This window comes from Centrocercus urophasianus, unplaced genomic scaffold, assembly GCF_019232065.1.
Source record: "Centrocercus urophasianus isolate 14NV4802_14NV808 unplaced genomic scaffold, USGS_Curo_1.0 seq_14, whole genome shotgun sequence".
Lineage (NCBI taxonomy): Eukaryota > Metazoa > Chordata > Aves > Galliformes > Phasianidae > Centrocercus > Centrocercus urophasianus.
In genome coordinates this window covers 46,709,408-46,732,188 of record NW_024884586.1, presented here as the reverse complement: position 1 = coordinate 46,732,188, position 22,781 = coordinate 46,709,408, and the positions used below count along the sequence as shown (strand labels likewise).

At 41.0% G+C, this 22,781-nt stretch overlaps 1 protein-coding gene across 1 annotated transcript in view; it reads right to left on the bottom strand.

Moving 5' to 3' along the window:
* Positions 1-22,781, bottom strand: part of KCNH5 (potassium voltage-gated channel subfamily H member 5) — a 142,277-nt gene that overhangs the window by 88,347 nt on the left and 31,149 nt on the right. Inside the window, exons 5-6 of the mRNA XM_042814238.1 lie at positions 16,579-16,694; positions 11,798-12,190 (exon numbers count right to left, since the gene is read on the bottom strand). Coding sequence (XP_042670172.1) covers positions 11,798-12,190; positions 16,579-16,694 — 509 coding nt within the window. The remainder of the gene's footprint in view (positions 1-11,797; positions 12,191-16,578; positions 16,695-22,781) is intronic.

The following is a 22,781-nucleotide window of genomic DNA, read 5'->3' as shown; positions in this document are numbered from 1 at the left end:
ATCCAGTTTGGTGCTAGCATCACTTAAATAATACATGCTTTTGATACTGCAAATCCTGCCTTCTGAGATGGGTGTGTGCTGTTCTACTGCCATATTTGGTTTTTGGGGGCAATAATCTGTAGTATCTGTTGCTCTGTGTTTCTTTGACTGAGAATATCTCATGGTATACACTATCCAACCCTGTCCTTAGAGGTTTTGGCCAATGTTTATGACCATATCTTCATCGGAAGAGGACATTCATTCCGATTGCTCTTCTTCATCATCTCAGTCACAGAAATCTTCTAACAGGAAAACCACCTACTTCAGAACTGCATTCTGTTTGTCAAGTTTGGAACCTGAAGTCCCAAATCAAATCAGCTTAGGAGCATGAGTCATACACCAGTGCAACTGCAGAGAGTTTCCCCGTGATTTCTGAGGACCCTCGATCAGGAGAGGACACGCAGTAGCTGTGAACCAGCAGCTTTTGCACTGCCATTTCTATTCAGTGGATAGCAGAAGGCACCACCACAGAGGAAGCTGACAATGTCAAATTTATCCAGAAGGACATTTCTGGGGAAAAGATGTTCAACTTCAGAATTAAATTAAATCCATTCATGAATAAACAAATCAAAGCTTATTGACTTCAGCATCTAGCAAAATCTGTTTTCTCAATTTTTCTTATATGCTGAGAAAATTAATTCAGTTTGATAGTGGGGGGATATCGCTCTGAAATGCAGAGGGGACCATTCCTTCCTGTTACAGCTACCTGAACTTTCTCATTTCAGATCCTAAATGCTACCACATTATCAAACTTCAGTCTTCAATGAGAAAAGAAGCCTTTAAGCTGCATGTCTGCTTCCGGCTAAATTTTTCTGACCAAAGACTGAGCAAGATCTTTTTTGCAATTGCAGTACAGCCAGCAGGAACAGACCTCTGGACCCTGAGCCAGAAGTGGGAGCTAAGCTCTCCCACACGTAATGAATCCCTGATAAGGCAGTCAGCAGGAAGAATGAAGCTTTCAAAGTCACATTACGCAGGGGTCAAGAGTCAGACATGCAAGAGGATAAAGGGAACATTGTCACCAAAGGAAAATGCAGGTTAACAAGTGCAGGAAATAATTCAAGTTGGTGTTAGCACCGGAGATGTCCTCTCCTCAGCTGGAAAACACAAGAGGAGGATCTGCTGTAGAAGGAGCAATTCTAAGAATAGCAGAGCTGCATCTTTGTAAAACGCATAAAAAATTTAATCAGCTGGTTACTTGCTAATCTAATAAGTCTTTTCTGTGGTAGGAAATTACTGCATAAACGTAAAATAAAGGCATAAGCAGCCATTTTCTACCATCTAAATTCTCTAAAATCTGCTCAAGCCGCAAAATTAAATCCCAGTACATACAGTGAAATAGTACATTTGTGCATTTATTTTTTTTTCCTGTTAGGGAACAATGTGTTTTTTACTCTGGGCACTTTTTTGATTAGATTTCACTCCATGATTTTTTGTTTATACATTGTTAGCTGCAGGCATATATGCCACAGCAATGACAAAAAAAAAAAAAAAAAAAGGGAGAAAGAAAAACATGCAAATTAAATGTGTTCCAACACTTATATCCTTCTGGCTCTGAAAATGGGGATTGGTACTGCACCATTTAACACACAATACTGCCTTCAGATGAGGCTAGAGGAAAATAAGAAAAACTTTTCTCTAGATCTTGATGTTCAGCACATGGTGGTTTTGACGAATTTATGGAGTCACTAAGCACCAGAACTGAGGACCTTTCTATGAACCATTTTAGGGCATCTCACCACAGTCAAGAAAGTGATCACAGCACATGCGGACCTTCTTAAACTAAATTTTAGTTAATAAACTTAAGAGTTGCTAGATCCAAAGCACTGACAGCATCCTGCATTCATAAAACATAACCCAGGATTCTTTATCACAGAATGGCTCAGGTTGGAAAGGACCTCAAGGATCATGAATCTCTAAACCCCTTGCCACATGCAGGGCCACCAACCTCTACATTTCATAGCAGCCCAGGGCTCCATCCAATCTGGCCCTGAACACCCCTAGGGACGGGGCATCCACAACCTCTCTGGGCAGCTGTTCCAGCACCTCACCACTCTCTCTGTAAAGAACTTCTCCCTGACATCCAACCTAAATCTTCCCACTCTCAACTTAAAACCATTTCCCGTTGTCCTGCAGTTATCTACCCTTTCAAAAAGAGTTGATTCCACTCCTGTTTATAGGCTCCCTTTAGGTACTGAAAGGCTGCAATGAGGTCACCCCGCAGCCTTCTTTTCTCCAGGCTGAACAAGCCCAGCTCCCTCAGCCTATCTTTGTAGGGGAGGTGCTCCAGCCCCCTGACCACCTTTGTGGCCCTCCTCTAGACCCCCTCCAACAGCTCCCTGTCTTTCTTGTACTGGAGGCTCCAGACCTGGGCACCGTACTCCAGAGGGGGCCACACAAGAGCAGAGTAGAGGGGGACAATCACCTCCCTGTCCCTGCTGGCCACTCCCCTTCTGATGGAGCCCAGGATACCATTTGCTTTCCGAGCTGGCTCAGGTTAAGCTTTTCATCCATCAGGACCCCCAGGCCCTCCTCTGCAGGGCTGCTCTCAAGGACTGCTCTTTCCAGTTTGTATGGATGCCTGGGATTCCTCCGGCCCAAGTGCAAACCCTTGCACTTCACTGTGTTGAACCTCATTAGGTTCACCCAGGCCCACCTTTCAATCTGTTGAGGTCCTTCTGAATGGCATCCCTTCCTACCACTGTGTCAACCGCACCACTCAGGTTGGTGTCATCAGCAAACTTGCTGAGAGTGCACTTGATTCCGTCATCAGTGTCATTGATAAAGATGTTATAGAGCACTGGTCCCAAGACAGACCCCTGGGGGACGCCGCTCATTACTGGTTATCTCCATGCAAGAGCAAAACGGTATCATGCAGGCCGACCTGCGGCACACAAGCCCAAGTTACACCATGATTGAGCTCTAAGCAGCCTCCTGGGATGGGGTTCAGCTCTCACAATGCTGCAGCCCTATAGCAGGCCACCCGATCTATGTGAATTAGCCAGTTTTCCCCCCCGGTACATGAAGAGAGGAGCATGTCAGGAAAGGTTTTCAGGCAGCAGTGGGATGAGTCATCTCCTGCAGCTGTCTCTCCCCCCTCACTGAATGCAAAGAGGCTGAAGCCTATCGCTTACACAGCTTACAGAAGGGAAATTAAACCTATCCTCAGAAATCTGGATAGTCCAGATTTGAGCAGCATCCAAACCTGTATTATGTTATTACAGAGACAGATATTACAGAGCACTGTCTCACAATGTGACTTAACTTTCTCAATATGAGTTTGGAGAATAAACGTTATTAATAACAGTAGGACAAGAATTTCTGCAGATGCAATGGCATGCTTATTTCTTCAGTGAACAGCCAATTACTCCATAGCAAGTGATGCTATACTATATTTCATTCTGATAGGAATTTGCAGAAGTCTCCATTGACTCGAAAAAGGAATTGAACTGGTTCACAAAAAATGAACAAACTCAGAGTAAACTGGACTAGCTTGATTTCAAAAGTGCAACAGCAGATGAACTATGAATGGTATCATACTGAGTTACAGATAGAAACAAGGGAAGGCAAGTGGAGTGGGAGAGATGGGAGTCGGACACTTGACAGGTGAGGTCGCCTGGAGTGTCCTTACTTCAAAAGGTACCAAAGGCTATCAGAGGTTGTGACTCAAGACAGGAACAAAATCTGTAAAGCTCAGCATCAGTTCTAAACAGAAATCATCATCCCAAAGAATGAAACAGAAATAAAGAATGGACATATGAAACAAACAAACAAATGCTCAAGAAAAAACATTACATCTCAGAAGGCAAAAGAATAAGTAAATAAATAGGTATAAAGCGAGAACTGCCAAATGTCAGGTCAAACATTTCCTTGCAACAAACGCTGAAACAAATACTCAGAGATTCTTCACACTCATAAATGGAGAGAAGGAAAAAAAAAAAAAACAAACAACCAAAGCGACCAGGCTGCAGTGATGTAAAAATAATACAGATGGGCTGAAAATTAAATTAGGTAGCTTTAGTTTTCAAAGATGATGTAAATGTTTTTCAGAAAACTTAATGCATCAAGAAGGAAACAAACAGATATACTACCCGAACAAATGTTAAGAGAAAGAGTAATTAGAAACACTGAGATAAATCAAAACGCAATCAATACAGCAGCATGGGTTTGCTAAGCTTAGGTTAGCTGGGGTCTTGCCAAGATTTTCTGACAGCCCTCTCTGATGACAAACCTCTTTAGCTGAAAATGATGGAGAATAAGAAATGTTTGGGTACTCTAATTAAAAACACGGAGACTCAGAGAAATCAGTGGGTTGCCCTCACAGAAAAGGTTAATCCAGTTCCAGGATGCATCAGGTGAGTGCTGCCAAGGGCAAGAGGGAAAGCCAAGCCCCATTCCCAAGGAGGTGATGGACTCTTACAACTCAGCTCTAAATAGATGTATTCAAACACAATGATGTGCAGGAAAAAAAAAATTCTAAAGCCCTTTCATAAAAACGTTTCTAGACAAGATCAGCTTGCTTAGACTACTTAAAGGAAAATCAATGTGCGTGTGTGCGGGGGGTGACTGTTCTTTCTAAGCACATCAAAGAGATAAACATGAGGGAAAAAGAAGAAATATTTAAAGTAACCAAGAAGGCTGGCACAGGGACAACCAAGCAGACTGCAAATTAAGACAGATTTGCAGACACCATGAATTAAGGCGGATTTTGATCAGTTTATCACAAGGATGATAGGATGAACCTGCCCACTAAAGACATGAGTCAGTGACTCAAATGGTCCCTCTGTATTTTCCCTTATTCCTTTTTTTTTTTTTTTGCCGGGCGCGGGCCGCATTTTTGGTCTTACTCTTTAAGAAGCTGAAGTGAGGTGAATTACATACAATCTCAAGGGCAGGCTGCATCTCATCTCAGTCTAAACTACACTGTGAAGAGGTCCACATCTGAACTAGTCACACTTGTATTAGTGAGAAATGAGCATCTGGGGACAGAGTGACACTTCAGATAAAGGAGCATTTGGGTACAGGGTGAATCTGCAGGCCCATCTCCAGCAGGTATTCTTCTCTATTGCACAGGAGGACCATCCAGAAGGACAGACAAGCTGCTTGAAATTCAACTAGCAAATCACTCCCAAAAGAAATTTTCAAGCTGAGCTACTTAAATAGAGCTTAGCTCTAAAATCTCTGGTTAGCTCCTTAATGCGTCTTTACTGGAGCTAATGTTGAAATAAATCTTCCAACATATCTCAGAAACCATTTATTTTAGGTAATCAATTAGAGCAATAAAGTTGCATACATACAAATCAAAATGCTGAAATGATAAAAATAAAAAAGCAACTTTTCTGATTTATCACCACTTTAAGAACTGAAATTATGGTTTGATTCAATTATATAAATCTACACTGGAATAAGGGACATGGCTTCTGCAGAAGCTACCTCAACCCTGGGTCCAGTCTGAGCCCATTTAACGTCTGGTCCTGCATCTCTGATAGCAGTGGAAGTAGGGAATGTAGTAAGCACAAAATCGAGTCCTTAAAGCAAAATGAAAGCAAGTACATTTTCTCGTGCAGTCCCTGAAAGCATCTCCGAATTTATTACTCAGGACCTTTCTTTCACCCCATGGAAATGGGAAGCTTTTCTGTTGGCTTCTTCCCCCTAAGAAAAATATCAATAACCTATAACACCGTAAATACAATTCCAGTGAACTGTTTATGGTACAGCCACACAGCTCAAAACATTTCAGACACTGAAGAAATGAGGTTATAAAAAGAAGGAAGACTTCCAAATATTTACTTTAGATTCCAGTTGAGATGTATGAGGACTTCTGTTATTTTTGTTAGTACACCAGGGTACCCAACTGAGCAATGATATCGTAAAAAATGATGATGATATCATTAAAAGATAATGATATCATACAATACTGTAATTTTCACTTATTTAGAGAAGGCAGATGGAGGCCAAAAGGGAGGGAGAGGAAGGGGAGTCCCAGCAGCCAGGACAGCTACTGAATTTGTGATTCAGTAGATTCTAGCCAACAAGAAACCAAAAGTTTCCTATCCCAAATATAAGAAGGAAAAGAGAAGAAATATCAGGAGAGAGTAACACGAGCTGCAGTATTTCTGCAAGCATTTCTGAAGCTATGTGTAGCCCTAATGCCAAGGGCTATGGGTAACAACAACCCACTCTTGGGTTACAAGGCTCTCTATCTATAGGAAAATGTGTCTAAGTAAACCACCAGCCATACAATTAGTTTCTCCAGAGGGATGGGATCCATTCTGTGCATAGCAACTGCCTGCATACCCAAAGACTGAGACTCTTTCCACTCATGGCTGTGCACCACAAGCTCAATAATGTGGATTTATGCTATTACCATCAGCATTACTTAATTCAGTATCTGACTGGATTACTTCATGTGCCTTGTCTCCTCCATTAACACCTCCTCCTCTGCAAGAGACAGCATCCACAGGATACAAAGCTTTCCTTGAAAGTTCTCCCCATACAACTTGCCCTAATTAGATTTTTTGTTTCTTTGTATGGCTCTGACTAACAATTCAAGTTAAAGTGCTTGTACCCAACATCTGCCTCCCACTATCATACACACCATGCCTTTAGCATCAACCGAGTTTCAGACACTTCCCATCACAAGTTTTCCCACATATCAAAATGACATCTATGCACCTCCAGTTAGGAACCTGCTCAAACATCCCAAAACTGCCATCCTCTTACAGCAGTTACAAAGTTGGTCATTAATGTATGGCAGACAGAACTGTAGCTCAAAAAAAAAAGAAAAAGCTAAGAACAACTGCTGCAATTCTGCACCTAAGTGACGGGGAATATAGTTAAACATCTATGTCAAGTCATCCGTGGTTGGCTACACTTATATTTAGACATCTTTACCAAGCCACTATATTAGTATATTACATTTTTCTGCACACTGCAGCAGGATGACAGCGTTCTTCATACTTAATTGCCTTCCCACCGCATAACAAAGGAGAAAATGCTAGGTCCCAGGCTTAGCGTATCTGTCATTGTGTTGCTTGGAGTTTTCAACATAGTTTAACAGTTGGCTGCATCAGGGATTTAGTTCTGGGAATTATTTTGTCAGATATTATTTCAGGTCCAGAGCTACATTCTTGAAATGTGTCAATTTATCCCCACATTGATCACACCACTCAGTCCACCACTGGGGTCTGTAAAGCCTTCTTCAAGCAGCTTTGGAAAAGGGAATGCTTGCAATAAAACACTGCAGACGTGAGCATGGTGAAGCCAGTTGTACCAGCTTGTATTTGCATTCAGTTTACACACGACTGTTTTAGCTAACAGCAGTGATGTAAAGAAGGTTCTGCCATCACTGAAATTGATCAATTACAGTAATTAAAAGTAGATTATACTTAAAATTCCATGCCTTACGATGTCCTGCTCAGATCACTGAATTCTAAAGGCCACTGGGTCATGTAGTCTTACATTATTAAACAAGAGACACAGAATTTCAGAGCTTTATCTCATTTAAATATCTGCTTCCACTTTCAGCCAGTAGCTCACGAAAATTAATTGTTGCAGAAAAGATGGTCTTGTATACAACTAATTTGAAAACTATTTGTTTGGCTATCCCAGCATCCCACTCCACTCTTTGCAGTTCTTGCCATGTCATTCTAGAGCCACACCTTTGGCAGAATTGAGCTAAATCTTCAAGATCTCCTTTTGTTACGATCTCAGAAATTCATGAAACTAGGTGAAAACTGGCAGGAAAAAAAAAACAAAAAACTGAGCACATCAAGTGCACCAGGATCTTCCAAACATCCAAATGGGTACTTTGAGGAGGTAGATTGCCTACAAAAGCTCATCCACCCACTTAGTCTTGAGGCTGTTCTCTGTACTAAATTTCAGAAACTCAAACGCAGCTCTCAACAGCAGCATGATGAAGAGCTCTTATCTGAGCGTGGGCACCGGGGGTGTTTCCAGCTGCAGGGAATTCTCCCATTTGCAAGGCTCCAAACATCTCCAAAATACCCCATGTTCCTTTGAAAATAAATCCACACATCTCCTCCCAAAAGGAACTAAAGCATGGCTTGACCAAGCTATCTGAACAAGCAAAAGGACCGGTGTCATTGGGCACATTGTAAATCCATCTGCTGCAGATTCAGCCCAAGACTCCATGCAATGGGATTAGACTTCAAATTTCTACAGGCTTTTAATCAGGCTACTAACAATAGGAATTACACATAACCAAAATCTTTGGGTCTACATGGAAATCGCAACAAGAACAAAAAATACAGCCCAGTTTCAGGGGCTCTGAGTCATACCTCCCGTTTTCGTTACACCTAGAAAACTAGCTGGGTTTCTCACCCTGTTTAGTACTGTCCCTTCTTACACTGCTACGTATGAATGATTTTCTGTATGGCTTTGCTTTAGCCAGAATGTATTTCAGTGCAAGTAATATTTCCCAATTAGAAAAGATGCCATGCATGAGGTTTCTGGGACAATCTCATCCTACCAATTTTCTTAAATAAGGCAAGTATTCCACTAAGGATGCCACTTTCCTCTCTCCCACATTATTTTTCTTCAACCTATTTTACCTTGTTTTTCTACCCTCTCAATACCGTTTAGCCACTTAATTCCTCATCCATCACATCAATTTAGATCACTCTGAGCTGTGCAAGGCATCTCTCTCTCATTACCTTGCCTTTTCCCCACATTCTCATAAATCCCTGAGAGCAGAATGTAACAGCCTGGCTCCAGCAATGGGAACCTACACCTCTAAATCTGCATCAAATCAACTTAATTCCCCCAATTCTCAATTTGTGTTTCATAATCCTTTTCATCACATCCACCTACTGAAGCTCTACGTCCACTCAACAGCAAAGCAACTTTGATTTACAGTCATGCTTTTTCAGGTTGGAATATCACAAGACTGCAGCTTTGCCACAGTGTTTGTAATGAAAAAGGCACTGTTCCTACTCTGGCCAAGGTCGTATTTGTATTTTGGTGAGGTACTGGAACAGGCTGCCCAGGGAGATGATACAGTCACCATCTCTGGACATTTTCAAGAACAGGTAGATAACGCACTAAGTAACATGGTCTGGAGCAGTTACAGGCATAGGCTGCTGGCTGGACTACATGTTCTTATTGGTCTTTCCAACCTTAATGATTCTATGATTCTACCTGGAGAACTCCAGTCCTCAGCAAGGAAGCTTACATTACCATTATCGGTTGGACTGGATGATCTTAGAGATCTTTGCTAACCTTCGTGATTCTATGATTTTCCATATTTCTTTGGTAAAGCTTTCTATTCCTTTCCTTAATTATAACTTCATAAAACACCATCAAGTGCATACAACATTTTGTTATTGACTCAGCCTCTGCATAAGAAACTTCCAAGCACCTATAAGAGCAGAGGCTAGCAAACACATACCCTGAAGTAGATGGCACTGAAATGGCAGCTTGTATTTTATTATGCCTGGGCTAAAACCAAATCCACATGCACTGAACATAGAGCCACAAACCTCACCTTCCTTGCCACATTATTCCTTATGCATCCCAGACCTGCTCATGGGGAGGGGAAGAAGCTGCCTGCACTGCACTCCCACCCACCTACAGAATCCTTTAGTAACTAATAAAAGCACTTCTGATGTCTTATGTGAAAAAAACCAGCAGTGGCTGGAGGTGGGACACACAAGGGGAGCAAATCTGGAAAGGAATCCTTCACTCTGCTGGCTTTCAGGGCAATTCACTCTAATTTGCGTCCACATCAAGAATCCAAAGAGCAACAGCATCTTTACCACTAAGCTTCAATTTCCTACCAACTTCTCTGGAAATGCAACAACCACAAATTTAATGATAAAGAGAAATTCCTTTACCCAACATACAGCATCAAGATAAAGAGCAAAAATCTACCAGAAAGAAGAGCTAGAAGATCTTATCCCTCTTCCACTCGCCTTAAGGAAGAAACACTCACTTTCTAATGAGAAACACTCTCCTTTCAATCAATCAGGATATTTCTTCCAAATTAAGGTTATCGATTTATTTCTTTTTGAAATAGTGTTCAAGCACATTGCTGCTACAGGGCGAAGAATTTAAGTCCCAGAGAAGAAAACATTGAAAAAGAATGTTAAATGTGAAATGAATATGAAGTGCAGAGTAACTGGAGCCACACGGAACACACCAACCAGCTTAAAGGACGTACACATCACAAACAAAGACATATGATCAGAGAAAAGGGAAAATGCAGACCCAGGGAGGAAGACTGCCTGTTTACATACCTGTTTTCAAAATCACTTCTTTGCAGGTGACAGAGAAAGCATGGGTTGGAAAGGGTTTGAAATTAAGTACAGGAGTACTTACACCCAAGGGTCTGCTGGAGGTCTGTAATGCATTATTTCACAAGACAGAAATGCTGCCACTGGTTCTTTTGCTAAAAAGGAGCTGGTATTGCATTTGTCTGAAGGTAAATCATATCATGAACTGCAGTGATCCTAGAGCTGCTACCTTTTTACTGTTACTACATTTTAGTTAAAGTTTGCCACTGTAAGTGTGCCTCACTTATAAAGCACTGTGCCAACAATTCTTTGCTGTCATAAGCACTGCAGATGGTTTACCTCCCATGTATACATTAGAGGAAGAGCTTAAGCTCTTCAGTTGTTTAAATCTGCATGGCTTGGGCACAGAAATTTTCTGTTTGTTTTACATATTAAAACATAAAAATCTGAAAGCAACACTGAATTTTTATAAAAATCCAACTCCTCTTTTCTGAAACTGTTCTGGTAAAAAGCTGTGTATTTACAACCTTGATAATGCCACCTCCTTACACAGCCTGACTGTACAACCTGATTCCAGACGGGCAGCCTTCATACGATCTTGAATTTAAGCACTAAGTATTATCACTTCTGTCATATTCTCTATAAATAAAATGGAACAATGTCAGAAGAAGATACACAGCCCAGAGACAGGGATGGAATTTTAAGGGCACCACAAAAGTCTGCATTCAACAATATAAACTGGGATTTCTTAAAGTGAGGATACATAAATGCAGATTTTTTTTAGGAATTGAAAAAACAAAGTGTTGTAAGAAAAAAAGTGTTAAAATGTTTAAAAAAAAAAACCAAACAGTCTTTTTCATCTGTTTGTGGTCCTAAAGATAAAAGGCTCTAGAGAAAAATTAAAACACATCCTAATGCCATTATAGTTGCATTTTAATAATGAATTTTCTCTGCATTGACTTGTGTCTGTATTATTTGTCCTGGTTATTCCTTGTTCTCTCTGTTATCTTAGGCTTCAAGCTCGACTTACTAAACGTTAATACATTCAGCAGTTAAAAAGCATTAATTCAGTGTCCCTTTAAGATATGTATGTTCTCTCTCCTCAAACAGTTTCTAAAATTCCAGCACTAAGTTAAGAAATGTTTTTAATAAAAGGGAGATAAACTTCCTTCTCAATCAGTCATTGAAAAACACAACACAAGAAAATTACAGTATTGTCTGCAGGATTTTAAAAATGCTCACTCAGAGGCATTTGCCTCTGAGTTTCAGCCACAGCAGAAAGAGAATTTTGATTATTTACATAAAGCTGCGTTAGGCTGTCCTGCAACAGATGAGGAACTCATAACGCAAGCTCTGGGTCTGATCTGAAATGGGAGGCCTAATGCCATTCCTGCATGTTTGCACAGGCCTATGTTGCCTGTTACTGCTGCCAGACGGAGGGAAGCAGACCCCTAAATTAATTCCTAATTAAAACACTTATTTAGCGGTGGACTACAACAGCTTACCTCATCCACATTCTCAAAGGCATTGATGATGTCATACGGTAAACAGGACAGAAGATCAATCACAAACCACGTCTTCAGGTAGTTCATCCTTATGAGTTTGGGATCAGATATAACCTCTCCACCAGGGCCAACAAAGGTTGTATGAAAGTTCAAAACAATGTCAACCAGAAAAATAACATCCACGACACTGTCCAGCACAAGCCAGGCAATGTTGTTCTGCTTCGTCTTGAAGGAGACGTTATATGGAACCATAATTGCTGTGTAGAAGGTTAGAATCAAGATGACCCAGTCCCAAGTGGTCTTAAAAGCACAATAATGTAGTATAATGTGCGGTGGAGTCTTTGGGGCTTCTTGCTTGTACTGAGGAAGAATATCAGATCCCAGCTGGAGAACCTGTAAGAGGAGAAAAAAAAAACAAAACGCTACTGTTTTCAATTAACGTGATCCAATTAGGGATTTCACAGATTTCTGTAAGGAGAAGCACAAAGACAGGACTGTATTCATTGGACATTCCAAGACAACCCACAGTTTCTACATTATTTGATTTATTTACCCAGCAAGCATGTTGGTGCATAAGTCACATTAAGAAAGAATAGAGATAGCTATAAGGAGGGCACACGAGGATAACCTTGCATAAAGGCAGGTCTCTGCAGATGTACTCATGGGAAACCAAGCCTATAGCAAGGGCAGAAAAGCTCTATGCCAACAGGTCATGGGCACCATGGCATGGGCTCATGCCCTGCAGTTACAAAGGTGAAGTATTCATTCACACTTGGAGGTTTAACAAGATTAATCCTTCATATCTGGTCTCTGTTTTAAACCACTGTTCAGCCACAGCAATGCCCTATCTAGCCACACATCAGCCTTGCAGGCTGACCTCTTTCTAAAATAACACACACAACTTCTGCCCTAACTCCGTGGTAATACCATGCCTCCTGTCTATCTATTTTCTTCAAAAAGTTGTTGCCTTTACAAGCTCAATAACATCAGTGGGTTCTCTTTTATTTCTTGTAATTACTTCTCTTTTTTTTTTTTTTCCATGTGACTATAACCACCTCTGTGCTCATTTCTGTAAATTGTGGAACTCGAAACACTGCAAAGGAACCAAGCCAAATTCAGTCAAGACATTCTTCTCAGCTGATCTAATTACTTCTTATCTCAGTCCAACACAAAGGAACATACAGCATGGTAATACACTGTGCTGACAACTGAAAGATTCATGTGTATTTTGGAACTAATCACACCTTTCCACTTTGGGGGGGTCTCAAGTATGCACAGGATAAAATAAGCAATTCCAGCAATCTTAAACTCATTTCAGCTCTGTGACTGCCCCATACTAATCCACCATATTTGCAGGACAGTTAGATTGCAAATAGCAGCCTCATATGCCTAAAAGCAATCAAATGCAGAATGGGCGCTCAGTGAAGAGGAGTGAATGGTTCTGAATAAACAGCACAACTAAGAATACGAACTGCAGCGTTCCAGATACAGATTCTCCATTAATTCTTTACAGCATTATTTTTAAGACGAAAAAAATTGTTACTGAGATCAGCAAGAGAAAACCTGGCTCAACTGAAAAACCTCTTCTCCAGAAATCACTAAGGGATAACAGCAGCAGCCTCTCTCGCTCTGTGGAGGATGGTGTGGTTTCCCAATATGTCTGATCTGGCTTAGTGTCATTCGGTAAGCTGGGGTGCAAACCTCCCTGTGCCTACCTGTTCCCACCGTTCCTTAATGTCAGATTTAGCAGTCATATCATTTAAGGAAAACGAGCTAAGCTGATATAATGAAAAATTAACTTCCTGTTACACTAGCGACCCATTTGTTTTCTACAGAATTAGCCTAAATTGAATAAATCTATCCTGTGGTCAGAAAACCACTAGACATAAAACATGGGAAGCGGCAAGAGTGCAGCAGAGACCTCCAGGAGACCACAACTGCCCCTCTGCCATCAGCTCAGACGTAACACAAAGCCATGCGCTGAGCTCCAGCCAACCAACAACGCAATGCCAAGCAGCCCAGATCCAGAGGGGCTCACCAGAGACCCTTACAGACACAAAGCCCCTGGAGAGACCCACAAACATATCAACCTCCATCCTTCCCAGTGTGCAATTCAAAACTCACATGCAGCACTCCTGTATCTAACCCAACAGGCATGGGGAACTCACTCGTGGATCCATGCATCCTTTCTCAGGCTAAAGCAATGCATTCCCCCAACACACTCAACCAGTGCTCTTTTCTCTTCCCATGAAACTTTCTTCAATGCCAAAATGCCAAAACACCATTTTGGCTTTGACTTAAACTGAAGATTATCTCCAATTATATCCTCTTTCTGGCCTCACTTGTGGACAAGATTTTCACACTTCACTATCACAATACATCAGGACAGGGACTACTTTCCATGGTTTCTCCAGATCTGTTTGTTTCCTGTCTCATTCAGTGAGGCAGGAGTTGGAAACAGTAACTCACTATAAATTGAATAATAATTTTCCTTGGACTCAGGATGAATGTGATGAACATATGCTTGATAGTTCCCTATGCCTCTGGTGGTAGAGTGCTTAGAAGATCCCATGGTACAATAAAGGCATAATTATTATTCTTAGCACAATAGCATGCTGATTTTGACATGGTGTGTGGGTGGCAAGTGGCTGAGGAGACTACTGAACTATAATGATTATTTATTTCATGCTGCGTGAATTTTTAATTTTAAACCACTAAAGAATATACAGTATCTTGTTAGTCAATTCCATTCATCACAGACACTGAATGGTTCTTGCTTACAACTAACTAATATGACTGATAAGAGGCAAAGCCAGTAAGGTGGGCAGTACCTTCTGCCAGGGGTGAGCTGTGAGGAAAATGCACCTCCTCAGATACAGAAGTATGGGAAATGGTGCCTGAACGGCGATGGCACATCTCTACCTGGGAAAAGCAACCCACTCTGCATTCCTGGCACACTCTGCCTCTAAAGCATTCTGAAGCTGCAAAATCTTGTAAGAGAGGAGACTGTGCACTCCCCCCAAAACCTATTCCCACAAACAACCTTCACCTTCACTTGAGCTTTTCCTGTTGCATGTCCTAAATCCCCTGTTGCAACTTCAATTAGTTTTTCCTCTAGCTACAGTGGGCATGGTGAACCATTTCCTGTTCCATGCAACTGCTTTAGACATGTTTGAATATAGCTACCATACCTTCTCCAATCTTTTTCCAGACAAAAGCACTCAGAAATATAACCAGATTTACAGAACTTGGAAATGTCATCAATTAGAAAAACAAGTGAGAATCATTCAGCAGTCAGCAAAGCTACTGGTATGGGATAATTCTTGAAAAACATCATGCTGCCAGCACCTTGAAAATTGTAGGCTTCCATTCTGATTTCATTCCACGTAAAGCTTGTGATACACAAGTCCACTTAGACAAGAAAGGAAAAACAAGACAACAACAATGAAAAAAGCATTTAAAACTGCTGTGAATTCTTAGCACCAAACTGAGGACAATCTCTCAGGCATGAGGGGGATAGGGCTGTCACATTTAGTAGCCCGTATATTTTGACCACATTTTTTACCCATATAATTTTCATTACCAATGACATGAAGATGAAAGCAGTACCTCTGTTTCATCAGTTAACCTGAAGGCTTTCACTTGTTGCACCATCTGCACTGTTAAGGAGATGTTTGCAACCTGCCAAAGAGTTCATTTCATCAGTTCTGAAGAAGAAAATTATTAGCAAAATACTTCAGGAATGACTTTTTCCAAGAAAGTTGAGCTTAAAGGTATATGTACAGTCAGTGTGCCTGTACAACCCCATGGATCTAGGCGGGGATGCTTCCAAAGAAGAGTACCTGGCTTCTCGAACAACCCCACTTGCCCAGAAGTGGGCACTCACAATGGTTTCTGACCCTTCATGGGACTCAGAAACACAGAGTCTGGTTCCATGCTGCTGTGAGACAGCAAGTTGAAGACCGAACTGCATCCCAAGCTAAGCAGCAATCAGCAAACTTGGAGCTGCATTCAGAAATTAGACCTTGTAAGAGTGACCAAGAGATTGTTGCCATGACTGTCTCCCTCTACTCTGCCCTCATGAAGCCCCCGTCTGGAATACTGCATCCAGACCTAGGGTCCCCAGCATAAGAAGGATGCAGAGCTGTTGGAGTGTAACCAGAGAAAGAATATGAAGATGATCAGAGGACTGGAGCACCTCTTCTGTGAAGAAAGGCCAAGGGAGCTGGGCTTGTTCAGGTTGGAGAAGAGAAGGCTCCAGGGAGACCTCATTGTGGTCTTCTTGTACCTAAACAGATCTTATATACAGGAGGGAGACTGACTTGCTATGTAGTCTGGAAGTGAAAGGAAAATGAGGAACCATTTTAAACTGAAAGAGGGGAGATACAGACATTTGGAGGAGACTGTTTACTCACAGGGCAGTGAGGCCCTGGCAGTGCAGCCCACAGAGATGTGGGCACCCCATCCCTGGAGGTGCCCAGTGCCAGGCTGGATGAGGTCCTGGGCAGCGTGAGCTGGTGGAAGGCAACCAACTCACAGAAGGGGATTGGGTGGCTCTAATGCCTATTCTAGCCCAAGCCATCAGATGACTGAAAGAGCATGACTTGTCCTGGAAATATACACTTGGCACACAGTGCTTATTAAGGAAGAGGAGAGCAGAGGCCGAAAAATCAGAATCTGGAAACATCACCCTAAAAATATTATTTATTAACAGAAATGTTGTTCCTCCTCCCTCTCTCATCTCTTCCTGCCTAAAGAAGGAATGTGTCTGTCCCACTTACTTCAGCCAGGCGGGAATGCTTGTGCACCACCTCAGCTTTGTTCATCGGCGTCAGCTGCTGCAGCACGCTCCGGCTGTTCGTCAGGGCCCGCGTCAACCGTGCAAACTTCGTCCAGCCTGCAGGGAAGAAGAAAATACGGTTACAAGCACTTACACCCCATTCAACATGAGTAAATCTCCTATGCGTTCACTGATATTAAGTCTCAGACTTGGGTAGTTTCTCTAAATTGCTGCACAGAGCAAGTTCTGGCTCCAGGCTCCACAACGTTGCAGAAGAGGAAGAATACCACTGCTTCAAGGCAAACATAAGTAAACCTGAGTAAAATCAAAATGCTCTGGCTTGTTCTCTCTTCTCGCTTTTGGAGACACTGTGATAGAGGAATCGCACTGCGCTTTCAGCCTTCTGGGGAGTTACTCGGTTGCTACAAACTGATTATTAAGCACTGAATTTACCACATCTGTAAACCCTGGAGAAGTGAAATCCTCCCCAGCCACCAACTGGTGCATTCCTCCAGCCAGAAGCTGGATCCTTAAGTTGTTACTGCTCCTTGATCTGATTATTGATACAATTCAGGGACATAATAAATAAAAAATTAAAAAAAAAAAAATCTGCAAAATCTACTTTGAAAACATGTTTCAAAGTAGAAAAACTGTAAGACTTTACGGACAGATGAAGCACTAGATTTTAAATTGCACTAAGCAATACATTTAGCTGTTAAACTAATGATAAACAGCTGCTCTAATGGTAGCTTGAGACCTTCACACTGGCGAATGTTTTTCTGCAGAGTTCAGAAAGGAGCAATCGGTGTTTAGAAGTGACAGCAGCGCAGAGCCAGGAGCGTGCCACTAAGTCACTGCTTTTGGACAAATGCCCGTATGTGACAGCTGGCACAGGTGCGTCATTGGATGAGGCAGAGCAACGGGAGCAAAGGAAAAGCGAGGGGGTTCAACAGCACAGCACTGCAGCGTTAAGCAGGAAAACTGAAAATTCAGATGTCTGCAGGAATGAAACACCTCCCCATGAGCAAAGGAGTTTTTAGTTTGTGTCTTTAATCCTGTTTTGATATAATTTTATTTTGAAGTGGTTTTACCAACACTTGTGCAACGCTCAGTTCAGCCAGGCATAACCTGCTATCTTACCTCAAAAGCATGCATAAAATATCAAACATGTTATGGATAGGAAATGGTTTTGGTGAAAGCTATATTTTTACTTAACTTGAATGCTGAGCAGGTGAAAATTAGAGTGAATGTCAGATACGAGAAAGGAAACACAATATTTCTATACTAGCTTGGTTTATGCTTAAATGCCTCTTCTAGGAGACAGGAGTCTAGGGCTGGCAATGATAGGAGATGGTCTCTGGTACTAACTTGCATCCCTTTCCTATGACGCATCACAAAAATCTGTGTTCTCAAAATATCTCTCCTCTTACAAAAGCAAAACTACTAAGAAATCCCTGGTCATCATCTTATATAAGAAAAAAACACCACATGTTCAGAAAGCCTGGGAAGACTGGAAAGGTCTCCCACAGACACCACGATGAGTTGGGGAAGCTATATAATACAGGTCCCAAATGACAGGGACCCTTCAACTGTAAAAAATAAAAAGCATGGAAGAACGTTGTCTTTCTCAAGTATTTCTTTTCCACCTCGATGAAATCATCATTGTCATGAGAATGAAGAAAGCCACACATTTTAGCATACAAGTTTACTATTCTGCTCATTTGGCCTGATCTCTTCTTTTGAAGGTGTAAAGTATTTCATAGTGTCTTTTCTCCACCAAGACCAAAGCTCTGTGTTGGGCTACAGAAGAGTTTTCACAAAAACCCTTCCAACCTCATTTGGAGACTCCACATTTTTATATTTCTTTCTGTTCCATGAGAGCCACGGCTCTGGAGATTAGAAGCAATAATACACTAACATGACTTTTTTGTAACTCAGCACAAAGTCCATCATCGTTCTACACACTTCAACTTATCTCTCTGCAAAAGCATTAAAAAGCAGCAAGTTCCTTTGTTTCCTATTTACAGCCCAAGAGCAAAATACAGTGACAGCAAGATGCTAGGGTATGAGTAGGAAGGTGAAAATGTATACACACTGCCTTGTGTCTGAAATAATCGGTACAGGGTACATCTCTGTGTTCCTTGACCTTGTAATAAATTAGCTAAGTTCAGAATTATATTTAAAACCAATGTGTATGTTTAAATAGATCAGGTAACAATTTGCATAGCTGCCTACTGCTGTCAATGTTTCTTCAAATGATTCCTTCCTATCTTTTCCTCTAGAGACTGTTAAAATGAATGATAATTTCATCGCATATATTAGCGACTGCCTGTCCTCACTGATATTTTCAGTCTGCAAGGAGAAAAAGAGTGGCACAAATAAGTGCCGTCAGAAGGAGGAAAAAAAAAAAAGAAACAAACAACACAACACTTCTGATTCTCTCTTCAACTCAACTGGATTGTGTCTTTCTTACATGGCTCCACTTGAAAAATAACACCCTGAACCTGCATCACTGTACTCAAATTCTTAGGAACAAAGGCAACATGGCACCAGATTATATCAGCAGCTGCTTCTCTTTGAAGGAAGCCAAGCTGGGTATTTCAGAGGAAGATGTAAACCACCCCAGACAGAAAATTCTGGAATAGCATACATAAAATAATTGTTTCACTTGGTTTTTATTGATTACTTTCTGATTCACTGACAAAAAGAGAACTTACAATCTGCTTTTAAGAAACCTCATGATTTGCATTCATTCTCGTGATTCAAAACAAGTGCTGATTCTCACACAGAAACCCTACTGGGTTACCTCACTGGTGGTGCCCATTACTAAAATTGAAATTCTCACACTGCCAAGAAATCAAAGACGCAGATTAGACAACAGTATTCACATTAAAACAGGACTTGAATAAGAAAAGTATGCTGATAAACATCAACCAAACTAGGCTCTGCCTTGGCCAAGCTGTACGTTGTCCTTCCAAGCACGTAACTTTCTTTCCTCTTCCATGGTTTCTGTCACAGTACAATGCTTTTTATCAGCAAAATATTCTTCAGGTCTCTTGCTCTAATTAGGACCACTGATTTGGCAGTCCTTTGACTGGAGCTAACTGCATCAGGCATGTTTTGGTGGCACACCTGAAATAATGGCTGAGACAAAGATTTCTTCAAGGATGAAAAAAGGAAAATTAATTTCTTTTAAGAATTGATACGTCTTTCAAACTTGAGCCAATAGAACATAAATTGAAGCTGTCAGCACTGTGTCAGGATGCTTGAGGGAACATAGGAACACAAAAGGGAGGTAGGCACTGGGTCAAGTGAAGCAGGCAGAGAACCCAAACACTTCCTGGACTTGGTGGAGAAAAGCTTTCCAGATGTTTCATGTTGCTCTCTCAACCACTGAACTACTTGAGAACTGCTGCAGAGCTAAAGTGGGAAATAGCATTTCCAGTTTTCTTGTTAATCGCTCCATATGCAGAGATGGCATCTTGCATATAAGTTTACCACACCAGAGTTTTTCCTACCACCCCTCAAGAGTCAGAAAGTCCAAGTTTAACTGAAACAACTAACTCATTATAGTAGGTTCCTTTTAATCAGTTACTGTTCCAACAGAAATATTATTATGCCCATACATCTTTATTCCTGAGACCTGAATCACTTGTGTTTTATATTGGACAGCCAGGATGGGAACAGCCCTGCTTTTCTAACAGCTCTACCACAGGCAGCACTAGCTGTTTGCCCTGTGTTCACAGACCTTCTGTGAACTTCACTCTTGCACTGCCATAGGGACCTCTATCCCTGCCCTTCTGGTCACCATTCTTCTTCCCACTAATAGACCACAGAGCTGGATCCGACACAAACACTCCTGTCCATCTCCAAATTCAGTGAACTTCAGTTCCCATTTTATACTGCCCTCTCCGAGTCTGAAGAAAAGTCATCCAGGACAAAGATGCTGCTGTGGAATACAGCAGAGAATAAAAAGAGTAAAAGCTATCTAAAGAAAGCCCAACAAAGAGGCTTCCTCAAGCACCCTGTCCCAAACAGGGTGGCTCAAGATGAAGAAACAGTCTTCCTTTCAGATGGCTTTCTTCCGAAGTGATGGAATACAATCACAGAATGGTTTGGGTTGGAAGGAACTTGCAAGAACTTCCTATACAGACCTCAGCCATCAATACACATGTCCATTGCCTTCAGAAATAATATTTACAAATATGAGTATCTGCAAGTGAGAAAACCTTTCCATTTCCCCTCCAACTGTAATTAGGAGTTTGTTGTATTTGTGTACAGGTTCAAATATGGATTCAGCCACCCATCTATCACATACACTGAAAAAATTGTTACAATCTCCAGTTCATAAACTATATTACATTATTTTAAAGCTAAATCCATACACCAGAGTTTATGAAGAGTTTAAAATCTCAAGGGAAGATATTAACATTGTTTATAGTGCACTTGCTTAGAAAAATCTAGGCATGACTATTTCCTCCCTAATAAAACATAAGCGTAGCTCTACTGGGTTTCAATTAACCTTTTAGTCAGGGTTTGCTTGATCTCAAAAGGAACAGAAATAATGAAGGCTTTTAAATCAGTGTTTCATGAAACTATCCAATACTTCAGACTACACCTGGGTTAACAACGATATTCTATGTAAAAAACAAAGAGTAATGACAGCAATGCTCATGTGGATTCCTGCCTGAAGGAGTGTTACAACTCCAGACCATGGAAAGGTCATTATTCACCCCTTGCTATGTAGCATGAAACACTTAACACACAGAGTGTTTAAATCATATATACCCATTGACTTATCCACAAAAGCAAGGAGCTAGCACCACTCATTTAGGTAGTTTGGATGTCAGTTGATAATATGGCTCATCCTCGTGCATCAGAACTTAGCATCTACAAATCTCTATTATTTATAGACGTTCAGACAGCAAGGTCATTGCAATGGCTGGCTATTTGCTCTTTATTGCAGGTAAAATATGGCTGGAAGAGCTCACTCTCTCATCAGAAAACTTCGTCATCCTGCTGTTGCTTTGTTCGAGATAGAGAGATAAATGAGATTCCTGAATAAATAGAATAATAGTCAAACAAAGCTCAATCACTCCCATGATACAGTAAAACTATTCATGAGCTGAAGAACCACACCAGCTATGCAAATGTAATTCAAAATATTAGGATAAATTTTCCTACTTGAAATTCTGTGCATTCCACTGTCTGACAGTGAACTGCACTCTTGGGATAACTTTTACACCTGACCTCTTATCTGCATCAATTCTGCATTCCCAGTATCCACCCACTAAAACTACTAGGGAGCTCAAAATGGATAAGGAATCACCAGGTAATCTTCAGCATACCATTTCAGTGTTCTGAGCTTCAGTCTCCTCTCCATGAAATGCAGCAACGCTAATGATCTACTGGTAAGATTTATATATTGTTAGGTTACATTTGGTACACAACGTATTTGTGTAATTCTGACATAGCTGCAAATTTACAGTGCACAATTACTTAAATTTCATGTTTCTGCAACTAAGCTGAACTTTATTCGCATGCACATAGGGCCACCAAGGACTTATATCCCGTAACTGTATTAAAAAAAATGTAATTTTAGGAGGGAAAAAAAAAAACAACACCTGAATACTGTAAATATCAGCCAACTAGCTTTTAGTTTATCTGAGAGCAAAATGGTCAATGAAATATACTGGCCAAAAGATCGGGCTCAAGAGAAGGTCAGCAATGAGAAATGAAAATGCAATATAAGCAAAGCAGACAGGGATTGGAAGGGACAACAATTAAATACATGCATGAGAAATTATGGATTTTGAAACGGTCTTGGAAAGCTCAAAATGTACAGGGGAAAAAAAAAGCCTTCTCTGGCTGGATTTACTTCAATAATTATAATGTTTTTAAAGAATTTCCAGACATGATCAAAAGGCTTTCTTTACTCATATGCCGAATGGGCAAAGAGGAAGAACAGGTAAATAGAAAGAGCCTTGTTTGATCTCAGCACCACACAAAATGACAAAAAAGCTTATCTGACTTTCAATACATTTAATAAAGGCAAAAAGAAAAGGAATATTAGGAATGGCTGTCAATATGGAATGATGTACAAGGCCCAGCAACGTTAATTTCATTATTTATTTGCTAAGAGTATAAATTTGCTTTCAGAGAGATGGTCAATTGCCTTGCCCAAGCTGGAGGCCAAATGCATCA